At 40.7% G+C, this 27,593-nt stretch overlaps 1 protein-coding gene across 1 annotated transcript; it reads right to left on the reverse strand.

Moving 5' to 3' along the window:
• Positions 1 to 186: 186 nt before the first annotated feature.
• On the reverse strand, positions 187 to 27,433 carry tgfbr2b (transforming growth factor beta receptor 2b). The gene is made up of 10 exons (XM_026293507.2): positions 27,209 to 27,433; positions 20,574 to 20,715; positions 20,282 to 20,472; positions 11,226 to 11,524; positions 10,885 to 11,133; positions 10,646 to 10,759; positions 9,983 to 10,120; positions 8,182 to 8,323; positions 1,945 to 2,072; positions 187 to 1,366 (listed from the first exon to the last, which is right to left on the reverse strand). Exons 1-10 carry the CDS (start codon positions 27,291 to 27,293, stop codon positions 1,106 to 1,108), a joined length of 1,749 nt encoding a protein of 582 aa, XP_026149292.1. The 5' UTR covers positions 27,294 to 27,433; the 3' UTR covers positions 187 to 1,105.
• Between the last annotated feature and the right edge of the window lie 160 nt (positions 27,434 to 27,593).

Raw genomic sequence — 27,593 nt, forward strand, 5'->3', positions numbered from 1 at the left:
AGAGAAGATAAAAATGATAAGCTAAATTGCATTTGGATTGAATTTCTTCCTAGATCCCAATATGACCTGAATCCCCTCTGTACCAGCTCAGACTCATCATAGCTTGAAACATGAAAAATAAAATGCACTGCATTGCAATGCAATTTGTGTCATTCTTGGATGGATTACAATAGACTAAGAGCAGAATCTCAGTACACAGAAATATCTTTAATTCATAACAGATTTACAACATTTTACATATAAGACATACTCTGTGTAAGGCGGGGAAAATGATCTTTGGCACACTCCTCAGTTCCCCTTTGATATATAAGATATACAAAATGCTTTAAAAAATACATCTCCGCATCTCTGCAAAGATTAGTAGGATTAATTTCCCTTTTTGGTTGATTTGTCTCTTATGTACAGTTATTGTCTCTATGTACATTGTGCTTGCTTATGTGGCAAACAACTTTTAAGTGTAGCTGGGTAAAAATAATATGGTTGCATAGACACACACCCACAACACACACACACACATGCACACACACACCACACACGCACACACGCACACACGCACGCACGCACGCACACACACACACACACACACACAAATATATATATATATATATATATATATTCCTTTGATTTCTTGCTGGTGAGAGTGGAGTATGCATCATCATTAGTGTTAAGGTGACAACTGTGCCAGACACACAAAGGCACTTTTTAGGCAAAAGCTTTGATAAACCTGACATGTTAGAATACATGGCTTTGTATGAACCACATTTGTAATGCATATGGATAACATGATAAAGTGCACAATAAATGTCTTTGGTTTAACAGTTGTTGCCCTGTTGATTTCTCATAAAGAGAGTGCGACCTTTTTGCTCAGAGACATGTCTGTCTGACTCTTAAGAAATGCTGCCTCCTTGCTCCAGCACATCTTTGGAAGCTTCCAGTTAACGTTGGCTTTTTGGCTCTTTAGCTTTTTCGGCTAATTAAAGTGAGACAAGTTTATCTTTGCTGGGTTACAATTCGATGTTACAATTCAATATGGCTCCAAGTCATGCAAGAGCTCAGCTCCTGAATGTCTGAAAAGTCTCCATGAGGAAAGCTTCAGAGCTTCCTCTCACTTTTTGTCGCTCACGGAGCAGTCCACAGCTATGATGTCCTGTATCTCTGTGATTTTCACCTCCTTCTCTGGGATCTCCACCTCCATTGGGATCTTGAGCTCCTCAGGGATCTTCTCTGCTGAGGAGCTGCGGCTGGACAGTTTGTCCAACTCGTCCTCCATCTCAGAGATGCGTTCTGCGACACAATGGGCGGTGAGTCGGGCCTCAGGGTCATGGTCCCAGCATTCCTTTATGGTGGCGCAAATCACTGCCACACCCTGCAGTGGGAGGGACAGAGCATTGATTGAAGATTGACTTGACAGCATACAGGGACAATTTCATTACCGGCTAAGGGGAAGTGTAATCAACTGTAGGAAGCAGCATTTCTCTTACATACAAAAATATTTACATTTAAAGACTAAAATGACTTTGCATGCTTTTTTTGATATACTGTAAAGCTGCAATTAGTATTTTGAAATAACGCACAAAATGACTAATTCTTGTAATGACCTCTATGATAAGTTTTAGCCTCTTTTTAGCTCTTTGTTTTCCGTAACCTTGTTTCCAGCTGCAGCAGGCAGCTGTTCTCAGCAAAACAGTCAGATAAATCTGCTCTACATTAATGTTAATGTCTAATGTTACTCTGTCGGCTATATGTCTAACATACCATAGCAGCTTTATAAGGTCATAAAATGTCAGTGTTTTGTTTTAATACACCTATCAGACCTATGTTTTTAGCGCTGTTCAGATTTTGTATTCATACAAAATTAACACTAATGTGGAAATCCCTTGTGGGTGTCTAGGACTCGGTGGTTATCCTTTCAGCATATAAATGCAGTACAACAGTGTGTCTCACCTGATGCCTCAGCCAGGTGTCGGGGATCTCGGGTCTTCCTCTGTCTCTCAGCACGTTGTCCTTCATGCTTTCCACACAGGGGTGCTCTCGCACTTTAGAGCCATACGCAGGCTCATACTCCTTCACCTCTGCAAACACAAACACAGCTCAGTTATGTACTGTAAATCATCACCTGGGACTCAAGTGGAGAAAAACACTCTGTCCTGATGTTGGGATTGCAACTTTCAGGCAAGTATGTGAAAAGGAATCAGCCAAGTTCTACATGAACACAAAACAAATAACACATTTCAATGCATGATTCAGGAGATAGGAAAAAGTTGAAGGTACAAAAACCCTGAAAGAGGAAGACAGAGTGAAACAGGTGGCCCGTAGAGTTAATATAATTAGAAATTGTGTGTAAAAGCATTCCAGTATGAAGTCATTCCACCACAAACCACTGGGCTATTATTTTCAACTGAGATGTCAGTTTTGTGCACTGGCACCAATAATGCTGACAGTGGGAAACAAAAAGTTTTAATTTTTTTTTTTTTTTTTTGATGTCCCTGTGGGAGGGAAAACACCCACTCTGGCACTTGAATAGTGATCGTTTCTTAAAACAACAAATCAACTTTTGCTAACAAGCAATTAGTCGCAACCCCAGGCCATACAAAACACCAACCTCCTAGTCTCTCTCTCTCTCTCTTTTTTTTTTTTACTATTTTATTTTGAAGAACTAGCAGAAAAAAAAAACAGCAAATATAACATAAAAACCATGAAAAATGAAAAACAAAGTTCTGGGATTGGGTCCAACCCTCATGAAACTGAATTCACAACAGCTGCAGTCAGTCAGCCCCAAAGAGAAGGCTCACAGGCTTTCACAGTTGCTGTGAAATAAGATACTAGTCTCTGCAAAGTTATCTTCATTTATCCATCTGAGCCAGAAAATAAGACAAACAGCTTTCTCTTTTATATATTTAACAATTTCTACATCCTATTTCACAACATCTCAATCAAGCATTATTCACTATGTAGCCTACTATGTGCTAATATGCACTTTTTTTTACATGTGTTATATTTGGCAGCATAGGAGCTCTTACCTGAGGTATTGACAGAAATAAAATATTTAAAATGCACTGTCAAGACAGATGACCACTACGACACTAGAAGGCTAATCTGTAGCAAATAGCAAAATGTAACAAGTGTTGTCGTTTTTTACGTCAGTTAATTTTTGAGGCAGCCTTCAACCTGAGGTTCAAAGCTTGTTCTTGGCTTTGGAAACAGGAAAGGAGGAAAGAAAAGTTTATTTAGTAGCTATACTGGAGATTGTGTTCATATTGTAGATGAAATGACCCAGTTCTAACAGATTTGATTGTTTGCTGTACCCCTTTTCCAGAAAGCATAAAGAAAAACCTGATTACAAATGCACAGGAAGCTTTCAGCTGCTCAGATTGTTATTGTTTTCTGAGCACTTGTAGCACACCTACTTATTGGTCATTTCAAAATAATAAACCTGAAAGTGAAGAATATACAGTACAATATACTAAAATGTTCCAAAACAACAATTAAATTGACTGTTTTTGTGCTATGAATACCCATTTAAAAACTGTATGTTGTTAATGTTAATTAGCAGGGTGGTATTATGAAATTTAGGAAACGCTGATGTAGTTTCATATAAATCAGGTCCCTGGTCTCTGCCACTATGTCCTCAAATGCAAGAAACGGGAAAGTCAGAGTAGAACTGTCCGACAGGATGTTGGAGGGCCGGGATCAGGAGGTGTGTAGCTCAAACCCTGTTTGAGAAGCTCAACCGACTCCACAGGCCCACACTTCCTGTTTTTGACATTTGGAACTTCCCTCGTTTTTAGTGTTTCAAAACAGGACCAGTACCTGTTCCCGTGGAACGTATTTATGCCAGAGCTGTGTTGTACACAGCTCTCTGCTGTGGAGCTGGTATAAATACCACACATTCTCCTGGCCTGGATACAGATGAAATTCAGAACACAGGTACAAGAGGAAGCTAAACTAAAACAAGAACATAAAAATATAAAGAGGTGAAGCAATGACTGAGTGGGTGAGATCTCATTTCACGGTCTGGCATCAATTAGAATGTTATATTTGTAATTTTCACCATGATTATATGAATGATAACTGGGACAGGTGCAAGCTGCCTTCCTTCTCCAGACATTTGAAAGCAATGAGCAGAATTGTAATCCTGGTTTGAGAAGAGATTTAGCAAAACTAAATCCAGAGTTTCAGTCTTAGGTTTCCCTTGCTGTTTACAACCCATACTTAAATCCCAATAAGTCCAGTCGAAGGGGTGGAAAGCGGTTTATGATGGTTTCCTTTTTAGATTATCTGTCTGAAACCTCTGTGGCCTGGAGGTTAGCAGAAACCTCTGTGGCTGGCTACACCATCTGGAATCTACTATTTGGAAACATAGCTTCATCTTTGGTGTTCGGACTACTCTGTGCAGGCATACATGTATCAGAAAACACTGATCCCACAATGATTTTAAAACTAGAAAATAACCTGCATAACTCCTAATAAACAACACCTCCTCCAAACAAAATCATCTTTCCATCCAAAAACAGCATCCACCCCTCTCCTGAGAAAGTTGTGGGCTGAATTTTGTGGCTGGCTTTGTAGGAGCTGTGAAAGTTAAATGTTAGTACTGCTAGTAGTGTTTGATTGCGTGATGAGAGGCTAGCAGGAAATTCCTTTGCCGCAAGCAGGTGAATCTAGTTCCATTTGTGTATAGGTGTGAAAATGACTCAGTCCAGTTGCATAAATGATGCCACCCCATACATTTAAAATAAAAATAAAAAATAGACATTCAGTTATTAAACTTAGTATGTGTATGCCTAGTTTTCACAGACCACAAGGCTTTTGTTTGGCACAGTGCAAACCCTTCACCCCCTGCTCCATTATCCTGCATAACCCGCAGCTCAGACAGGCCCTGCCGCACCCTGCAGGCTAATTTAGGACATGTAAATAAAATGCTCAGAGACACACAGAGAATGTACTATAACTGACCACAACAACAATGCCAGTGCAGGGTAGTATTTCTCTCCACCATTCTGTCCCCTGTTGTTGGGGAGGAGACAGAGGAAATACACACACACACACACACACACACGCACACACAATCTCAATTTGAGACATACAGTGGGTACGGAAAGTATTCAGACCCCTTTAAATTTTTCACTCTTTGTGTCATTGCAGCCATTTGCCAAAATCAAAAAAGTTCATTTTATTTCTCATTAATGTACACTCAGCACCCCATCTTGACAGAAAAAAAACTGAAATGTAGAAATTTTTGCAAATTTATTAAAAAAGAAAAACTGAAATATCACATGGTCATAAGTATTCAGACCCTTTGCAGTGACACTCATATTTAACTCACATGCTGTCCATTTATTCTGATCCTCCTTGAGATGGTTCTGCTCCTTCATTGGAGTCCAGCTATGTTTAATTAAACTGATTGGACTTGATTAGGAAAGGCACACACCTGTCTATATAAGACCTTACAGCTCACAGTGCATGTCAGAGCAAATGAGAATCGTGAGGTCGAAGGAACTGCCCAAGGAGCTCAGAGACAGAATTGTGGCAAGGCACAGATCTGGCCAAGGTTACAAAAGAATTTCTGCAGCACTCAAGGTTCCTAAGAGCACAGTGGTCTCCATAATCCTCAAATGGAAAAAGTTTGGGACGACCGGAACTCTTCCTAGACCTGGCCGTCCAGCCAAACTGAGCGATCGTGGGAGAAGAGCCTTGGTGAGAGCGGTAAAGAAGAACCCAAAGATCACTGTGGCTGAGCTCCAGAGATGCAGTAGGGAGATGGGAGAAAGTTCCACAAAGTCAACTATCACTGCAGCCCTCCACCAGTCGGGGCTTTATGGCAGAGTGGCCCGACGGAAGCCTCTCCTCAGTGCAAGACACATGAAAGCCTGCATAGAGTTTGCCAAAAAACACATGAAGGACTCCCGGACTATGAGAAATAAGATTCTCTGGTCTGATGAGACCAAGATTGAACTTTTTGGCGTTAATTCTAAGCGGTATGTGTGGAGAAAACCAGGCACTGCTCATCACCTGCCCAATACAATCCCTACAGTGAAACATGGTGGTGGGAGCATCATGTTGTCGGGGTGTTTTTCAGCTGCAGGGACAGGACGACTGGTTGCAATTGAAGGAAAGATGAATGCGGCCAAGTACAGAGATATCCTGGAAGAAAACCTCTTCCATAGTGCTCAGGACCTCAGACTGGGCCGAAGGTTCACCTTTCAACAGGACAAAGACCCTAAGTACACAGCTAAAATAACAAAGGAGTGGCTTCGGAACAACTCTGTGACCGTTCTTGACTGGCCCAGCCAGAGCCCTGACCTAAACCCAATTGAGCATCTCTGGAGAGACCTGAAAATGGCTGTCCACCAACGTTCACCATCCAACCTGACAGAACTGGAGAGGATCTGCAAGGAAGAATGGCAGAGGATCCCTAAATCCAGGTGTGAAAAACTTGTTGCATCATTCCCAAGAAGACTCATGGCTGTACTAGCTCAAAAGGGTGCTTCTACTCAATACTGAGCACAGGGTCTGAATACTTATGACCATGTGATATTTCAGTTTTTCTTTTTTAATAAATTTGCAAAAATTTCTACATTTCTGTTTTTTTCTGTCAAGATGGGGTGCTGAGTGTACATTAATGAGAAATAAAATGAACTTTTTTGATTTTGGCAAATGGCTGCAATGACACAAAGAGTGAAAAATGTAAAGGGGTCTGAATACTTTCCGTACCCACTGTAGAAACAAGGACACGAGTACATCTGTCTAGTTTTGTACACTCACTCTGTCTCTCTGTAAACTGCACAGACAAACACGCCAATGTTGAAATGTGACTGTCTAGTTCTAAATATCTCAGGGTGTCTAGAAAAGGTCAGTAGGGAGAAAGGTGAGTCCAAGAGACTCCCACTCTACTGTCAGGAAAGAAGAAAAACAAAAGTAAAAGTTAAAATTAAAGTTATAGAGTGCTTTGTCAATCTTATGTATCTTTGTGGAACGTTAAAGAGATGTGTACATCAACAACTCACAGGAGAGCAAAATTCAGTGTGATCATACTATGGTTGTTGACACCCCTGCAGCACCACAATACCAATACAACTGTGTGTTTGAGTGTGTAGCGTCCAGACAGACATCTGTCTGAGGAGGATCATGGATACGGACATTTGGTTCTGACAGTAACAACAATTAAAGGTTGATGCAAATATGAAAACTGCTCAAACATATACACACCCATTCACATACAAAACTTAAAAAAAATAACCTTAGTTTAGTCTTTCTATTCTTGTGAGGACCCTCAAGTGCATAAGTGCTGCACACTAACACACACATGCAGAGCCAACTGCAATAGGTACAGTATCCACTCAGGCTCACTCACTGATTTCCTGCCCAAAGAAGGACAAGGGTTCAGATTGTCTCCATAACATATCAGACATTCCTCAGATTCCTGCTGCAGACCTGGAGCTGACGTCAAAGCAATGTCCAATAGACAAGACCATTAGACACAAACCCTCACTCACTGCATAACAGGAAACAGCAGCCTGGACCTACTGTCTGCATTATTCACTGAATTTCACAACCGTCAACAACATGCTGTGTCACATGACTTGAGTGCTCAAAAATTCACTTATTTACAAAACCAATGACCCTCCTGTCTCCCTACAAACTCTACCTGTGACTTTACTGTTCTGGTTACCTTTCTCCACTGTCATGAACCTTGTTTCTAACAGCAACGAGCAGCTGTTTCAGTGACAACGCTCTGTTAATGTTAAATAGTGAAAATAGACAATCATTTGCTTACATGTTAATAATTTGTCCAAACTGTTTTCACATCAACAAAGGAGATCAGCCATTTTTATCATATCAGATTACAGATGTTAGGCTCATTGTCACATGCTGCTTTTGCTGCTACATGCAAGAACTAATGTGTACACCTGTGACAAAAAACATCCACTGAGCTATATTCTAATGTGATGTCATCACTACTGGCCAATCAGCTCACCTGCTTGGCTTGCAGTGATAACCTTGAAAACTCATGACACGTTGCCAGTCCTCATTGTTGAGTCAGCACTGTGATACTTCACCTTGGCAGTATTTGCTGTGTTACCAAATGAGCATATGCTTGAGCATTACATGGCGTACCCACATCCTGAAACAGGTAAGCTACTGAAGATGTGTGTGTTGTGGTGTGTTGTGTGCTCTGACCTCCAATAGCTTCACATCGCGATGTCATTTCCCAGAGCACCAGGGCCATGGAGTAAATATCCGTCTGTTTGAAGGATTCGATGTTCTCCAGATTGAGTCGGGCCTCCAGCACTTCCGGAGCCATGTAACGTGCCGTACCCACCTGAGGTACAGAAACAGCAGGAAGAGTTAACATACATACTTCCTTTAAAGTTTCCATGTTTCTGTTTTGTTTGTTCCTTAACAAACAGATGGAGTGAAGGAAGATCCACACTACTAGAGTAATCTCCTCTCATGACCTTGTCCCAACTCAGACACCACAAACTCAAGACCAGTAGCTTTTAAGTCTAAGAGGCCCAACACAAGTCCTTTAGTCAGGATTAACTAGTCTCAACTGAAAACCAGAAGTGCCCCTATGGCCCTACAGGTTTACCCCTCTCCTCCACAGACTGTAAAAACAAGATACTCCTTGGAGTTAAGAAACGAATATTACGAAGTTGTTTGTCTTGTGTTGGCCTGCAGCTATAAAACATGCTGTAAACTAAGAATATTGCTTGTGAGTTATATTTATATTATAATCATACATTGGCCATGTCTTTGGGCTTCGGGTTTATAAGTCATGAGTCATCATTATTAAAGTCAAGTCAAACTATGAGTCAAACCTATAGTTGCTCAGACTCTTCTCTGAAAGTTTTAACGAGTGATGCATTATCCACAGCTCAGCATCATTGTGCCTAATTGTCTGATGCTACCTTCCATGAACATTTCACCAGCAGAAAAATGTGCCTGAAGCACTCCTCGTGTCAGAAGTAGGAAAGTAAACATCTAAGGCAAAGGTTGTGCATACCTTTTAAATCCTTTAAAATATCAGTGTGGTGTGTGGTCAAACACACACAAAAAAGCTGTACAAGCAAGCAAGAGGATATTATGTCAACAAATATTGCTGACATAATATCTGCTGCTGCATGTGGAACACGTTTATTACGTAAAGCAAAGAAAACTATGAAGATGTACATGTTCAGAGGTTTTTTAGCGCTGGACTGGCATGAACACACACACACACGCGCGCGCGTTATAATTACCAGCTGGGAATTTCCAGCTTCCCGTTGAGAATGGAACATATCACACAGTCATACGTCTTCATTTAAACATTTAAATGGAAAAATTGGTGGATAAAACAGCTTGGGAACAAAAGCATCACACCCTGCATTTTGCTACTAACTAGGAAAAAAGAATCAGGTGAAAATGCTCAGGAAGATGTGCGTGTTTCTAAATTAAAGCCTGGTCTTTGTCACATTTACATCAATTATATAAGAATGTGGTAGGGGCACAGAGTCACAAGTCAGTCAGCTCTCACCTGCTGCATTTTCAGCCAGTGAATCATACATTTTAAAGAACAACAAAGTCTCACCACTGAGACTGGGACATGTTATGACAAAGCCTTTACCCCTCACACTATCCCTTGATTGTGTGTCAGATTTATTCTCTCGGCAAATGAGGTATATGCCATCAAAACATATTAACACAGACTGTGACTAAGACTGGAACAGGCAAAACAAACACATCTAGTTCATATCTCACCAAAGACCAACTCAAATCTGTTGTAATGCAGGACTTTGCTGGCAAACAGAGAGTTGCCATAACAGCAGAGAATACGCTTTCTCTCCGCAACCCACAAATTGTAACAATATAGGAAACACCTGACGGTAGTACTTAGCTTTGTTACCACTCTTAGCCAAGACTGAAAGGAAGCTGCCCCAGGGCAGAGTTGTAGAAAGCAAGTAATCGCAGAATGAGCACTTTTATATTTCTTCTGTCTGACCTGTCCACTGTTGGCGAGGTCATCCACAGAAAGGCTGCTATCCAGACAGAGGGCCAGGCCAAAGTCACACAGGCAGCAAGTCAGGTCATTCTTTACTAGGATGTTGGAGCTCTTCAGGTCACGGTGGACTATGGGCACCTTCAGGCACAACAGAAATAAACTGTCAACTTCAAAATAAAAGCATTACAATTATTTTATAAGAATGTATTAAAGTATTAAAACAGCAAATATGACCTTCACATGCAAAAAAACACATGATTTATTTGCATTATAACTGTGAATATCTGTAATAATCATTTTGATGAGCCCTGGTCTATTCTTTAGCACTAAAAAATCTGTTTATAACGGTAAAGATCATAAACAAATATATTGCCATTAACCTTCTATTCTGGACACACTGTGAGATCTCAGTTTGCACCCATCTAATACAAAAACTGGATTTCCATGAACTTAGTTAAATATTTATGTTGCTCCGAGACTAAACCTTGCACTATTTTGCATCTATTTCCCATAGCACCACTTCCTCAGGCCCTGTTGAATTTTGGCTTTTGGCTTGTGTCACCCTCAGTAATAAGGATTTTGAGAAAAGATTTAAAAGACACCGTATTGTGCAGTTAGAAATCACTTAGATATTCAGTACATACAGAAAACACACAGGCCTACCTTAGGGCGTCCACAGGCGAGGCGGTCACTGTGGAGGTGGGCAACACCCCGAGCTAGAGAACTGCCCAGCACATGCAGCTCCTCCCAGCTAATGACATGACGTGTCAGGTACTCCTGGAAGGTGGAAATATGATGGGAATGGTCACAAAAGTACAAAAATCTACTGTTGGAATTGCAGTTTATAATATGACGTACTACTGCTTCACTACTGCTGGCTACCCCGACAGTGGTGCTCTCACCTGTAGATTTCCTCTGGGGTGGAAGGCAGTGATGAGCCAGTACTGTTTCTCCAGCTTTCTCTCCTCAGCTGTCAGGAAGTGGAGGATGTTCTCATGTCTGAGGTCTGTATTGGAGAAAATGTCCTTCTCATTCTTCCAGGAAGCGTACTCCTCATCGGGGAAGATCTTCACAGCCACAGTTTCAAACTGCTCCGAGGTGGTTTGCTTCAGTTTAGCCTTGTATACCTGAGCGAAGCGACCTTTACCCACCTGGGAGATGATCAAAGTTTATCATTAGTTATAATGGCACAGTGCAGAGCAGATCCACAAAACAAATCTCGAATGCTATTAGGTGTGTATACCAGCAGATCCAGATCTATAGGCAGCGGCTCAGTGTTGTGGTTCAGGTTGTTGGCATGCGTCGAGCTGCTGTCTGACCTGTCGTCATCCATCATGATGGCACATGCATCACTGCAGTCCAGTCCTCCAGCTTTTGGTTTTCGCTTCTTCATGCTGCTCTCCCATTCTTGGTTGAGCATGCGTTGTCGGTAGGATCGATACCAGTACAACATTCCCACAACCACGATACCCATCACCAGCAGGGGCAGCAAGCTCACCAGGATTACATACACCAAAGGGTCATCTGGAGGTTTATTAATAACTGGAGATGAATTAAATAAATAAAATAAGTTTGTTGGATTACATACAAGCATTACAAGAATAAATTGCATTAACACATACAGTTTGCAAAGTATCCGATCACAGTATTTACAGCATAGAAATAAGGGAGGGCATAAAGGGAGGCCGAGGCTCAGTCAAACTGATTTCTTCATTGAGGCTGTTCCACAGTTCAGGAGCTCTGACTGCAAAGACTCCAAAGTCACCTTTGTTTTTCAATCTGGCTATAGGACCCTCCAGAAGAGCTGCACAGTTGTAGTTGTAGCTTATTACTGTTACATAATAAGGTCTGAGTAGGAGCCAAATTTCTCTGTCATTTTTCATCCACACCAATTAAAGTGATTTCAGTTAGGTTTTAAGTTGTAAAAAAAATGGCAGCCATCCACTGTTGGATGTCCTGTAGACAATTTAAAAGGGAGAAAGTCTCGTTAAAATCTGTGGGGTCATGGCTAGAATAAATCAGTGTCATCAGCATAAAAGTTGAAACTTGTTATGTTATGTGCTCTTAGAAGATATCCAAGAGGTATCATATAAATTGAGAATAAAACAGGGCCAAAAGGTTTCACTCAAAGAAGCAGAGGATATGGTGTTGAATAAGCACAACAGGTTGTTACAAGCAGGACTGACTGGTGGGTGGACAAATGGAGAGACAGTTCGTAGAATAATATTTTATGACAATTGGGTTTTCCATCCATCCATCCATCCATCCATCCATCCATCATCATCCATTATTTATACCCGCTTATTCCCATTTAGGTTCACAGGGATCTGTTGGAGCCTATCCCAGCTCTCTCTGGGTGAAAGGCAGGGGTACACCCTGGACAGGTCGCAGGGCCACACATAGACAACCACACACACTCACTCCTATGGAAAATTTAGAATCACCAATTAACCTGACATACATGTTTTCAGACTGAGGGAACAAACCAGAGTGCTCGGTTTGCACAATCTGCACCATATTGGCACCTGCCAGGTTTCAGGGACCTTTGGGCTGTGAGGCAACAGTGCTAACCACTCATCCATTGTACTGGGTTTTAATGCTCCAATATATTTATTTAGCCAGGGCCTATACAGTTTTTTGAGTTTTCTGGGCTTAAATGGTATAACCTTTCCAGGATTGAGTTCCTATCTCACTAAAATTATTAAAAGCCTTTTCATTAAAAATCAGGACTCACCCTCAACTTGTTACACTATTAAAAGATTTACTGAAGAAATCTGCAGAAGTAGAGTTAAAAATATGTCATGAAATAGAAATATAGCTAAAACTAAAGTAACACCTTTGTCAAACTACACTAAAATACAGTAATGGTCAAACATACATGTTGAATCTGAGCCCATGAGATAAGACCAAATCAAGTGTGGGCCCAGTTGATGAAAGTGTTAAGTTCAAGAAATCAATCAGGGATAAAAACTCAGCACCCAAAGAATCTGATAGGCAGCAGACATGTAAAATAATAATAATAATAAAAAGATATATTTAGGAAAGACTATTAATGAAGTAACTAGCTAAAAAATCATTAGAACATCTATAGACTAATATGCACAGATATTGAGATTTCCCTTTGAACACAAAATGTAGAGTTTCAAACGTGGAAAAGTGTCCAACATCAACAAGGGAACATTTAAAACTGTTCTTAAAAATAACAGCAAGCCCCCCCCCGCCACACCCGTGCTAGATAGTCTAAGGTGATGAATGAAAGATTAGCCTCGGGGGGAAAGGTTCAATTAAAGGGCTAGAGTCTTCTGGTTGTATCCATGTCTCTGTTATCATAAAAGTCAAACTTATTTGGTGACATAAAGAAATTGGTCCGCAGGGATCTCATATTAGTCCGCTCAGTCTGAGTCAGACAGCTTTCAGATGTAATTGTCTTTCAAGGAATATAAATAAGATTTGAATGTAAAGCAGTATGTTATTTCCTTGTTAGTAGAGTATTCTTATTTTCGTTGCAGTGTGAAATGCAGTATAAAAATCAGTAATCAGACTGAGAAGACTGAAGACTGAGGCGAGATCCCAGAAACAATTAAAATTGTCAATAAATCCAAGTTTTGCAGGCAAGTTTCTCTTGCACCTGTCGACCACCACTTCAGCCCAGGACAACTGATGGTGTCAAGCAGGAGGAAGACCATAGGCAGGTGGAAGGATCTCACAAAGCTATGTCCTGGAGGGCTGCACTGAGGGAAGCGACCTGTTTGGACTACCCAGAAACCACAACCATGAAGTTGGTCAAAAGAGATTCCTTCTTCTGCTGTTTATCAGAAAGCTGTCAGATCTCTTCCTTAAGGCCAGCTATCTTTTTGTAAGAGGCTGTCCTCACCAGGCAATTTTGCCATGATATTTACTGACTCAGTACAAACAGCCATACCCTAATCTTCAGTACTATCCAGTAACATTATAGGCCTGTTTAGCTTTAGTCTGCTGTATTTTAGTTTAAAATAAGTCAAAACCAATATCAATAAATTAATACTCCAAGTAATAAACACTGGGAAGTTGGGGAGTTAAAACAAACTGGCAAAAGTAGCTGAAATATCGGACACCACCATTAACAACATCTATTATACATTAGTGGTTTGTAATCCGAATACAGTGTGGATTCAACTGCTTACTCTGCTGTTTCCTCCCACTACTCATATAGTAACAGTCCAACACAAGCGAGCCCACCACAACGAAGTCACTTTTTAAACTCGTGCCATAAGATCCACCCTTGTGTTATAACTATGACTTATACATGTATTTATATATATGGGTCTGTATTTTTAGGTGACTTCTTACTCCATAGTCAGTCAACAGACCTACAGTCGAAACTTCAGACAGTGTGAGAAGCTTTTGCAGCTTGGTAAGCTGCAGCATTAATTACCTCCTCTGGCTCTGACTGCCAAGCCGGACAGAACGGCAGCCAACCGTCACAGCTCCAGCGGCAGGGAGAAAACAGTCAAGAGCCTGTCTGACTTCACCATGCCTGGCCTGATCTGCCCTCATTGGGCATTTTTTCAAAGAGTGTCTCATTCAGTCTATGAGGGAAATATTACACTCCTGAGCAAAGCTGTCACATTGGCAGGTTGGAGGTGCTGCACCAAGAACTGGCCATTGACGGACTGCACCACCCAGCATCTATTTTGCATTCAAATTTTCCACATACACAGTTGTTATTAGCCAACTGCTTTGAAGCTCAAAAAAATATAGATAGGTCAAAATTATCATTGGCTACAAACAGTAATAAATCATGGGGTGAGTTAATTAAATATAAGAAAAAAACAGATATAAAGGCCTGGACCATGGCTGGAGACCCAAACCTAAATGTCACTATGCAGCAGTAAAGACGTTCAGTCTGCTGTGTAAAATAAACATTAAAGACTATCATGCCAACACTTGGTCATACATGTGTTATAATTGACGTACTGACATTACAGCCTCATTAACTGTAAAGTATGTCTGACTCACATGCTTTAAACTTTGTTTCATTAAATGTAGTAAATGTTTTTGAAAATTGCTTCAGGCAAAGCCATGGATGCAACACACACACACGTGCAAAGTTTGAGGTTTGAGGAAACTTCAGAAGTCTGGTAGTAAATTAGGTTGTGAGATAAGACAGACACTCCTCAAATTCCATGTGTCTGTACATGTGTGTAAGTATTGCTTGGGGAGTTTAGATGTTTTGCATGTATTTTCCTTGCTGTCTTTCTGCCTTGATTGAAGTGTGTGTGTGCGTCTGTGTGTGTATGTGTGTGTGTGTATCCAAGGTAAAACAGCCAAGACAAACTGGTAACAGAGCCGATGTTGCCTTTTCCAATCAGGATGCCAGGATGTTTTTATGCAGAGTTCATTGAGGTTTGACACATCATTTGGACAAACAGAGACCCTCACATCATTAGTGTGTGTGTGTGTTACAGGATGTCAGTGGTGGGATTTTAAATGCTGCCACCTCTGACTCAGACTCTTAATCCTCTAACCAGTTGGTAATTATTTGGATCCTCAATCACAAGGTTGTGAGTTGGATATTACATAGGAACTATTTTCCTTGGAAAATGACAGTCAGACATGATTTCATGTTTGAAGCAGGTGATGGGTGGATAGATGGGAGTTATTATAAACATCAAAGAGGTTGAAGCACACACTTCCAGCTGGCCTGCACTGTTCCACTTTCTCTGTTGCACCAGGAAAACCTTTCTAATGAGGCTTTACATAGCATTTATTCATGCTTAGTGGATTGAACATTTACTTTACAAGTACTTTCCACTCTGAAATACATAAAACCTAATAATAAAATCATAGTAAGAGGATTGCCTATAGTATGCATATTTTGATATTATATAAGGAAATATAATTATATATATATATATATATATATAAGGCAACCGGCCTAATGAGAAGTATTTCCCATTGCATTCACAGGACAAATCCTTCACACCCACCGACCTTATTATTGTTTTGGTTTCTGGGCTAAGAGTTTTAGCAAATTGCAGCTTTAATATAACTGTGTACGGTTTTGTAGCTTCAACTATATCTGTTAATCATTCTCCACTTTATCACTGATTAGGGCACATGTACTTTCTTGAGGTTGTGCTTGCAAGTTTTATTAGAGTATATTTATGCTTGAAGACATTTAACATCAGGAAAGTTGTTTACCATCTCTCCCTATGAAGATTTGCCCTACTAAATGTATATAAATAACCAGTCTCTATCCAGGCTGATATCATATCCAGCCACAGGGAGGCTGGTAACAGTAAGTAAAACTGAGTATCACACTTACTATTTACTTGTTATGGTAACAGCATTGCATTTACAATCCAGTCGTGCTTCATAAACACGGCACATGTCTCTCCAGCTCCCCATGCCCTCCATCCAACATCTCTCGCTGTTTCTGTCTCTCCGTCTACTTGTAAATATCTCTGTGTTCATTGGTTTTGGCCAGCATGCTGTCTTTTTGACTCACATTGTCCTTCTTCTCTCATCTATATGCATCTTAGAATTGGCCTGCTTGAGTCATTTCTCTATAAAGCAGTCTGCTGTGTGTCAGAATGACCGATATACTCACTGATGGCAGGCCAAGATTCCACAGTTAAGGAGGAACTGTAAAATATAAAAGTAAAAAACAGATCCTGAAACATATGCCAAGCCACTTTTTCCTTTATCACTCCATAACTGTCTTCCTCTCTGCTTCCCATTTGCTGTCTGCATCAAGAAATCATTTCAATTCATTTTTCCCTTTCTTATTTTTATCTCTTGTTCTTCTTCTTTATAAACAAAATAGAAAATCCTATTTGTGTCAAAAAACCCCACTCCAGGTCATGAGGAATATTTCATTCACCATTAGGTATGTCAAATGACTTGGAGAAGATCAGGTGACATCTGTGCGAGTAGAGGAATCCATGTCAGAAATGAATTAGCTCTGCCTTCTCATTTCTCACACAGCATTGCCTCCAAGAACGTAAAACTGACTGTCATAAGCGTTTAGCTGTAAATGCAGCACTAAAACAAAAAGCACTGAAATGACTATGACAAGACAGTTTTTAATGTCAATGCATCCCTTCCCACAGCAACTAGTGCACAAGCTCCAAAACACGTGTAACTGACACTGGTTGAAAGACAGAGGCAAATCATTTGCACAAGATTCTAATTAGAAACATGTGCTCAGTCAAAAAGGCCCATATTTCTCAGAGTGAAAGGACTAATCTCTGATCAGGTTTTCTGATCTTGGCACATTGGCTGAGAAAGGTCAGGAAGTCAGATGGGGTTGGGTTTGAAATTATTCCAGTGGGGGTATAATAATAGTTTAACTTTCAAGTGTACTCTCCATGTTTATTCAAAGAGATAACAACAATCACAATAGGACAGTGCACACTGTACCTTCCCAGGTGCCAGAAAATCTTTCAATATTAAAAAATGTTTTAAAACATGATAATTTGCACATGGGTTGGCTTTCTTTTTTCCAAAACACAAATAGGGATAGACAATGATTCTGATTGTCTATTGACCATTTATGATCACACCCAGAAGAGTTTTGCTTATACATACGATAAAAAAATGTAAAAAAAAAAAAAAAAAACACCAAATTTGGTGAAGCAGATTTTTGTCACCTTACTATCAGACTAATTCTAAGCTTCTCACTGAACTGCCCAGCTGTTCCAAAATTCATAGTAACATTTTTAACCCGTGCAGTGGACACACAAAGCTCACTCACACACACCAGAATCCACAACTCTCAAGCAATGAACAATATCCACAACAGTATTACAAGCATGTCGCAAGAATGCAATGCTGGGGAAGAACAATGTGAGATATTTGTAGAGGAATAAGCCATGGCAGTGGTCCAATAAACAAACAAAGACTTCCTGTTGCATGTTTCTTCAATGGGAGGAAGGAACCACAACCCTTACCCTCAGGGACGTGTGTGCGTGTGTGTGCGCACATGCATGTGTGTGTATGTGTGAGGATATTTTGGTGAGAGATCAGTGTCTGAATCAAAATACTGTTTGAGGGTTAGGTGAAGATTGATGCAAGATGTAGACTGAAAGACAATGAAAAATATGGACAATGGTTTAAAACTACTGTGGTAGGTCTATTACACTAAATAAATTCAGTACTATGAAGTGCAGAATTCCACTTTATTTACAGTATGTGCAGTGAAATTGCCTGCCAGTGCTTGTCATGGTCATGGATATTTAAATTAAACTAAATCCACTGCCCACATAGCACATAACACAAATTCATCAAATAATTATTGGACATCCATCCTTTTACATGTGGTGTAATGAAGAAAATACAGGTGGAGCTCAGCTGAGATAACATATAGGGTGGAAGAGGATCAAGACACCTCTCTGTCAGTCCAATTTCTGGGTAATATAAAAACAATGCACATGAGTAGTATTTAATTTGTAAATTACTGTATATGTACGAATTACATTGTGTTTAACAGTTTGGAGAATCCCTGAGCCAACTAGCCACAGGTAGTTAGCTAATGTTGGATTACTGATTCCTTTCTGGGCCTTCAATATATAATGAAATTGCTACATATAGTATAGATTCCTGGGATTTTGCCACATCTGAAAAGTATGGCTAAGAAAACCAAAATGTGAAAGGTTAAATACCATTAGAGGTACGTGAGAAACAATGCTTTTGTTGGCTGAACTAACCCTTTAAAGTTTCATGTTGTGAAATTGCCCCAGCAGCGCAATCATGGTGATGTTATCCAACCTAAGCATTGAAAACAGTTCGTCCAGTGCAAGGACCGTCTGTTTCAACACTTGGCCTTCCTTCAGCCTCCCACATTATTTGCAGCAGATATACAGATAAAAGGTTGCAGCCTAGTCAGTGGGGTGGGAAGATGGGGAATCAAATCTGCTTTAATAATAGTGTAGCACAAGAAGAGAATAAATTAGCACATGAGCCTACGTCACTGTCATCCACTACAGAGGTGCTCTGTGTCTTTGGAGCCTGTTCACCATGTGCTGGAGATGTTTCTGATTTATTTAAACACAGACAGGAAACCATATGTCTGAGCTCTCCGGCATGGTTGGCCTAGACAACCACATACACACACACACACACACACACATCCACATACATAATACATAACACACAATACACGTCACAGACACGCAATGTTTCTTCTCGTCAACCAAACGCACATCGCATAATGCAGTGGGCTGCCTGTCTGTGACCACACTGAGGATTCCCCGCGTGCTGTTTACGTGTGACGTTAACTCCACATTTCCATTTCCTGTTTTTGATGAAGGTGCATTCTGTAGTCATTCCACAAGTCAACAACCACAATAAAGATGCAAAATGCCCACAACTTCTGAATTGCATGTGAACAACTGTATATGCCGAGGTTCAGTACTCAAAGAGCTTCCCTGTCAGTTGTTGGAGAGAAAACCAGAAGAGGAAGGGGAGGGGCTGATGAAATGATAAAGAGGAATAATGATTTATTCATAAATGAAAGAACTAGCAGAGACAGAAAACTGGTTAAACATACAAGGGATGAAGATGCAAAGAAGCATCAAGCTCTTGGTTACTCATTTAAAGTTGGACAATGAGGAAGCAGTACAGATGTGTTCTTCTGCTCAGCAAATGTTGGGATTAACTGTGCAGCTGTCTGAACAGATAACATGCTGATTTTATATGTGGTCAACCAGACATGCAATAACAGATGTGTAAACAATGTCAAAATTAGCTGATTTTTTTGCCAAGCGTTAATGCACTTGGTTAGATGAAAGTGGGTGTGAGTTACAAGTTTTCTGTTTTCTTCCTGTGCAGCCAGCTATGACAAACATATTCAAAGCAGCTGAGTGATTAGTGGTTCTTATTGTCAGCAAATTCCATTAAAAGAAAAAAAAAAACAAGTATATTCATTACCATGAACATAAACACTGTTATTTATTTTAACTTTATTGTTTTGCTCTTCACTAACTACTGAGGGTCATGTCCAGCTGTGATGTTGTAGTATATATTCACCAGTTTGTCTCTGTCTTTGTCTGCTGTTTGCTGCTGGGCAGATAGTGTACTGTATATGAGCTGATAAGAAACTAGTTTTATTAGAGCAGAGAGACCAAAACAGTGATGCTGTGGACTGTACAACCAAAAACAATGATTGTAAAGATGCTAAAATGTTCCACAGAGAGGACCTGAAGAGATAATTCTCTCTCTGTATTCACCAAATCTCTCTCTACGCGCATCCCCTTTTCACATCACACATGACCACCGATGGCCATGAGTTAAATAAATATACGAATAAGTACTCACTGGGGGAGAATAAAAGTTTGTCGTTACATTCCTCCTCATTACAGGAGCAGACATGTGCCATCCCACTTGTTGTGTTCTTCTCCTTCATCTCACATGTTGCATTTCTGGAGTCATCCAGCATGATGCCATACAGTGGTTTGGATGGGTCATGGCAAAGAGTTTCAATAGAGAAGCCTGTCTCATTCTTCCTCCTATGAAATACACACAGCAGAGATCATTAAACAGTGTCCATTATTGAGCAAATCAGTCACATTTAAGAGATGAAGGCCATTTGCTGCTCTCAGGTACCTACCAGATAGCCACACAGACCTCAAAGGCCTGTAAGCAGATGGATGTGATGTTGCAATTGGACATGCAGGTCCCTGCACCACTACACGAGGACAGCCTCAGATCACAGAACCTACAAAGCTGATGCAGTGGGAGAAAAGGTATACCTGTGGAGCAGACACAAAAAAGTATTGCTATGTATAATGCCAGTTTTTTTGGCTTGAGGAGTAAATCTGTTAACAGTTTTTCATAATTATCAATGTGTGAATATCAATGGTCCCCACATAGATGAAACTTAATATTTTTGGTGACACTTTGACCTTAGAATTGCCAAGAGGCTAAAGTTTCCCACTCTGCACAGGAACTACAGGAAGATGCTGAATACTCTTCACCAGTGATCAGTTTTTTCCATTTGGCAGATTACAGGAGTTTAAATTGTTTGGAGACAAAGTGACCTTTCTTTGTGACCACTGTCACACCTCACATTGCTATGTAACACTGCAATAATGTTGTGAGACTTAGAGAACTTATTCATGCTTAGAAATAAACTTCCAGGGATTTTTGAGAACACTTTAGCCCCACTAATGGACCACTGCAAAATTTTAAACTATTTTCATATCTTTGTGACTGATAGATTTAAGTATCAAGTATTCAGCTTTGATATTCAAAGTATACACAAAGATGGTAATTAGTTGGCAGCTCTGTGCAACTTATTTTCTGCTTCAAATAACTGAAGTGACATGTTAAAAGCAGGTGCATAGGATACTGGTAGCTACATGCTGTGCATCATATGCAGTAGGTTTTAACCACAGGAAATCATCAGTAGTCTGAATATATCCAGGTCAGGACTGGTTAAGCTTATTATCTTCATGAATTGAAATACATATAAATCTAAAACGATGAGCACAAAAAATACAGGCAGCAATGCATGAGCCTGGATCCACCACCTCAAAGGTGCTGGATGGGGTCTAACAAAAGGGCCGTACAAAAGTAGGCCAATACCACACTTAACACACAAACAGCTCAATCAGTTCTTAGATCTCTGTAGATACATAACCCCAAAGCTCACAGAATCTTCGAAATGCCTTCAAAAATTATTGCTCAAAAAGGAATTTCCCAAAGAATCAGTGTTCATGATCTTGCTTTGGAATTCTTATCAAAAGCAGTTTTTTTTTCTTTATTTCGCCTCATAATGTTGTGGCATTGTCCAAAAATTAAAGGCATTGCATGTGGTACAGGTAGGTCATGTGCTGCCTGAGCTGGCTGCGTAATCAGTAAAATCTTATCCCTGTCATTCTCCTTAGCATGACTCGAGCTGCTCTGCCTCTCTGATCTCCCTCCGCTCTGTGTCCTGTTCAGACATGCCTCTCTGACATTAAACCCAGTGCTTGCAAGGCTAGAACTGGCTTTGTAAACCCATCCAGCTAAGCCTTTTTAGACTGTGTTAGTCTCAGGTTTAAGATCTTTAAGAGCTTAAAACTTCCTGTTTAAACTATATCTTTGAATTTAGAAACAAAATGAAGGTTAATATTTAAGGTACTATACACATGCATGATCAATGCATGATCAATGCATGATCATGATGCCTGTGGTCAATAAAATGTGATATTATTATTCTTTCAGGTGCTTATAAAACACTTCTATTAAAGGACACACATGGAGGGAGCAGCAGTGAAGACTGAGAGGAGAGGAGATGAAAACCTCACTTAGTGTTATGCTGAGCTGTTTGCCATGTTTATCTGAGATAGGTCAATTTTTTTTCAGCCTGTACCTTGGCTTTGTCATCTGGCCTGGGCAACCACAGAAACCACTTTGAGAGAAATGATAGAAGAAATAACTTTACAAGAACCCGATGAATGAAGAGAAACAGGAAACCAAACATCAGGTCAAATTATGTGCTTATGTGGGGCCAATAAACAACATTTATTATATTGGCTAGTAATGTCACGTTAGCAATCATTTCCTCTATTTTCAGCTGCAAGCGGCAGTACTACTTAGTACTACTGCTAGGAAGTCAACACACATGACCCCTTAAGTTATGATCATCAGTGTCCAACTGTTCTTTGTAGATTGTTTAGATAAACATCATGCTCACAGATACAGGTAAATACTCAGACTTCTTAGGACTTTGATTACTCCTTTATAGATTGAGAAAAGAGAGAGGATGTCTGATTTAACAGATAGTCCAATGCACAGTGATGAAAGTGACCCCTCTCTTCCAAACAACAACAACAACAGCCCCCACACATCTAAAATCCAAGGCACAGACAAAACAACTGCACGCGGTGCCGTCTGTGCTATCAGTTAATCAGCTGAGACAGCAGCACGTTTGCAGGCATTGAGCTGTGAGGAAGACCTCATTCATAACACACATGTTGCAAAATTTCCCTCTACATCATGTACTCATATCGGTGTGGCCAGGTTGTTCATTTAACAGGAGCAACAGTCAGTATACTTCTAAAACACCCACACACACCCTCAGAGACAAATGAAATGAATGAACATGGGTAGAGTTACACTCTGTGCAGCCAGAAAGCTCAGAAAGTGATTGATTAATCTTTATTGCTCTATTGTGCAACACTGATTACACATTAAGAGCTTTTAAACTATTTGATTGCAGGTCAGTTTTTCCTATTGAAGGCTTCCTACTCTTTTGTTAAACCCAAGCTTCTAAATTTTTATATTTTTTATTTGTTTATAACATACTGCAGGGGCAGCAAGGTGACTGAGTGGTTAGCACTGTTGCCTCACAGCAGGAAGGTCCTGCGTTCGTAAGCCGGCAGGGGCCTTTCTGTGTGGAGTTTGCATGTTCTCCCTGTGCTTGTGTGGGTTTTCTCCAGGTACTCTGGTTTCCTCCAACAGTCCAAAAACATGTATGTCAGGTTGATTGGTGACTCTAAATTGCCCATAGGAGTGAGTGTGAGTGTGTGAGGTTGTTTGTCTCTATGTGGCCCTGTGATAGACTGGTGACCTGTCCAGGGTGTACCCCTGCCTTTCACCCAAAGAGAGCTGGGATAGACTCCAGCAGATCCCTGTGACCCTAAATAGGAAAAAGTGTGTATAGATAATGAATGAATGAATGAATGATGTACTGCACATGCCCTTGGTGTCTTTTAAAAACAACAGTTCAACATTTTAGGAATTGAACCTGCTTTCTCTAAGAATGAGATGAGAAAACAAGTTTCAGAGCTAGAGTGTATAATAGTAGAGTTTCATAACACTACTCCTTTAACATAATTATCCTTTAGGATAAGTTTTAGTTACAGCCTCCTTTGAAGTTAGCATATCATAGGTTTCTGTATGTGTTTTAGGGCAAATTATGTTTGTTTGTTTTACTCACAAACACAAGGGGCATGAATTTAGCCTGAACTATGTTCAAAGGGTAAGAAAAGAAAAGTTTCTGGATTTATGACAACAGTGCTGTTACAGGATGCAGCTTTAAGCTCTTCAGTAGCAACAGACTGTGCCGGTGCAGAAATTTAAAGGGTAACTGTGCATGAAGGGCTGCGGTGGTATGTGGGTCATTGTTCCAGCTGCTAAAACACTTTGACTTTTCTTACTGCTGCACTTTTTCATGCTGCTAGTCCACGTGTAGAAATTAAGAGTATGAAAACACATGTGTCCTCAGTGCGTCACAGGAAAGTGAAGGGGGAAAGTGTCGACTGTCATTAACTGAGCTCCTGATGACTCCTAAAGGGGCTGCAATTGAAATGTGAGAGCTTATTCCAGGAGGGACCTGCTGCTACTGTAACCTGCTTCTGTCTGGCACTCAGATCAAAAAATAACCTTGATAAATACCTGTACATAACTTTCAGTGGATCTTAGCCCAGTATGATCCATTAAATAGCAATGAAAATGTTTCCTAAAATGTGGAGGATCTGGAACTAAAGCATTTAATATATTTGGCTTGTGATTCTCATGTGCATAATAGCACATAATAACAATAATTAACTGTCTATCAACCAGTCTGAAAAAAGAAATGAAATAACAGCAAATCTCCTAACTGAAACCTGCTGTAAATCAAATCCCAATGCAATTTATGATTCAGGAGGCACTGCGAATTGAAAGTTTGTATATCAGCATCGAAACTCCCTGTCTCATCAACTATCACCCCTCTCTTTCCTCCTCTCTTACCCTTTCCCTGTTTTTCCAGACCACTGAGGATGTGAGCTCACAATGGACAGAAGGACAGATAGGAAACTTGACTGCAATTTATCACCCATATACAGGAAATACTGCTCTGAAGTGCTCAAATGTGAATGGAAAAACTGAAAAATTTGCACACCATGCATTCTATAAATCAGTACCACTAAAAGGCCTTGTATGTATAGAGTATTTTCCCAGTCAGCCATGACGGTGTCACTGAAAAAAGGGGAGACAACTAGCAATAGGTAGCAGAGGGCTACATAACCGCAACAGCAGGTGGCTCAGCGCTCTCCCGACTGTTGCTGAAAATGATCCTCCCACCTCTTTGACTCCCTCTTAATCCATGTCTCTCTAACTTGGCCCCAAATCCCTCATTCCACCCGTCTTTACCTTCCCCTTTTAACTTTCTCAGGTTCCCTTTTTCCCCCCTGCCACCTCCACCTCAATCCCTACTTCTTCTCTTTGAAAGTCAGCGAAGCACAGGCAGACCACGAGGGGGAAGTCGACAAATATGGTAAAAAATAATAATAAGGGAGAGGCTTCAAAGAGGTTAAAAGGAGTAAAGTTAGTCTCTGCACTAATCTTCTCTGCTGTGAAACCCAACAAACTCATACACTGTAGGAACTGGGGCTGTGACAGACTGCACAGGGGCCACACACATGCTATTTTGTACAGTATAAAGGGCTAATCAATGTACTAATATCTAATAGAACCTCATTTATGTACAAGGAGAAATGTGATGAAGTCAGAGAATCCCTTAAAAGAGAAATCGTCTGTGTCAAAAAAAAAAAATTAATTTACTGATTCTGTGTTAAAGCTATCCTGTTTTTCCTTTTCAGCCCTGACTTTGATTGGCATTTTCAAAACAGCTCGTGTTCTGTCTTGGCTCAGCCGAGAAATGGAAAATGCACAAGCACACAGTGGCCTCTGCCCTGATGTGATGAAGATTCCCTGGAAAGGAAGGAAGAAAAAACCTTCCTGTGACAGCCTGCAGAGCGGGTGGTTATCAACATCAGTTGAAAGCAAATAAAGAAAGAAAAGATCAAATCCGGATCTGCTGTTTGGATAACCAAAATGTCAAGCAGCTCCAGTACTTGGGAGAGTGGTGAGCAGCTTTCCCCCGGCCTGAGGTGCGCTGGAGTAATTACAAAAACAAGGAGAGAGAGAGAGAGAGAGAGAGAGAGACGGAGTGTGTGTGTGTGTGTGTGTGTTAATGTGTATTGGTGCAGCAGAATGGCCCACGTGGGTGGGAGATTGTTTGTCTTCTCGTGCATGTGTGTACGTGTGTGTTGCTGTGCCTGGCTATTTGTGAGACATACAGTGCAGCATGGCCACCAGTCTTTCTGGTATGTGGGATTTCCAGGTTCAAAATAGGCTCACGACTGGAGGAGGGCAGGAACCAGCAGCAGAGAGAGAGGGGGAGCGGAAGAAGGATGAAGAAGGGAAACAGAACTGGGACAACACATGGTGTGATATTTCATATGGCTACAATTTTAATTACTATTTTCATCTGAGACCTGTGTCTACCCATTCGACCCATCTGTCAGCAGTCATGAGAAGATCTCATTCTGTACATTCTGTACAACCCGTGTTCTGGAGTTTAAACCCACAGACCGAGAGCTCAAAGTGTTGAAAGATACCACATAATACAGGTTAAACATCTGCATCTTAAAAAGTTCAGCAAGGCAGATGTCAGCATATTTGGGCTTTTACTTCCTATAAGTCCAAGAGCCAAAAACCATTAGATCCTACAATTCCCATAGTGCAACTCAATAATACTTTTTGTTAGAAACGCTGCCTGCCAAATCCCCAACTCTTTGCCCCTTCTGTTCATAAACTGGAGCCATAAGATGAGACTGACAAAATAATCAGGGTTATTTTCTCCAACTTTGAAAAAGTCCCTTCCTGCCACAGAGGACACTACACAGTTTACACAGGTAACACTTCTCACAAACAAAGTGAACTTGATGCGTAAATTCGGTGGAGTGCCCCAGAAATAAAAGCACACCATGTTCAAAGGTTAACGTTTAGTAATGTTCACAAAATTATATGTGACAAGATGAACCTGTTCATAGATCTTTTTTTTTTTTTTTTGAACTTAGTATGAAGTTTGATTTTCATTTTATCTTTAGAAATAAGACTTTTAAAAACTTGGCAAACATGAAATTCTGCGACGTGGACGTGGATTTCGTGGGGAAAGGTAATCTCTCAGTGGGAAAGTCTAATGCACTGCATGTGGAGGAAACACGTGCTGTTTTAAACTAGGCACCCTAGTTAGTCAGTGTAAGTCGTCCCCAGCAGTTAGAAGCATAGTCCCCGAATGAGTCACCTGTTGTTGCGCTGTTCTCGGCTCTCCGGAGTAGTCTCGCATCACGCTGGATTGAACGTTTCCCCCGCACATGACAACTAACACACTGCGCCTCTGGTATAAATACACACCGAGGCGAGAGATTACCGAGGCAGTGAACGGTTCGGAGTGTTTAGGATACGCGTAATGTTGATATTGGAACTTACCGGCACTCCCGGGCTCCAGAAGCGCAGTCAAGAAAAAGGCACATAAAACTCCAAGTAAAGACAAAGAACGGCGTTGTTTCTTCATGGTTCTTTGCTCTCCTTCCACAGCTTGTCATTCAGATTCAGAGAAAAGTTAAAAAAAGAAAAGAATAAAAAAAAAAAAAAGAGCCCAGTGGTGGCATAGATTTGACGCTTCGCCTGGTGCCGTGCGCTCCACTCCGCTCAGCAGCTGGGGACTCACTGCTGAACCATCCATACACCCACCCAACATATACACAAACACACACACAAACACACACACACACACATAGGCACACACTCGTCTGACAGGAAACCGGAGGAGGGAGGGAGGGAGGACTCTCTCTCTCTCACTCTCTGTCTCTCT

Source organism: Mastacembelus armatus, chromosome 16, assembly GCF_900324485.2.
Source record: "Mastacembelus armatus chromosome 16, fMasArm1.2, whole genome shotgun sequence".
Classification (NCBI taxonomy): Eukaryota; Metazoa; Chordata; class Actinopteri; order Synbranchiformes; family Mastacembelidae; genus Mastacembelus; species Mastacembelus armatus.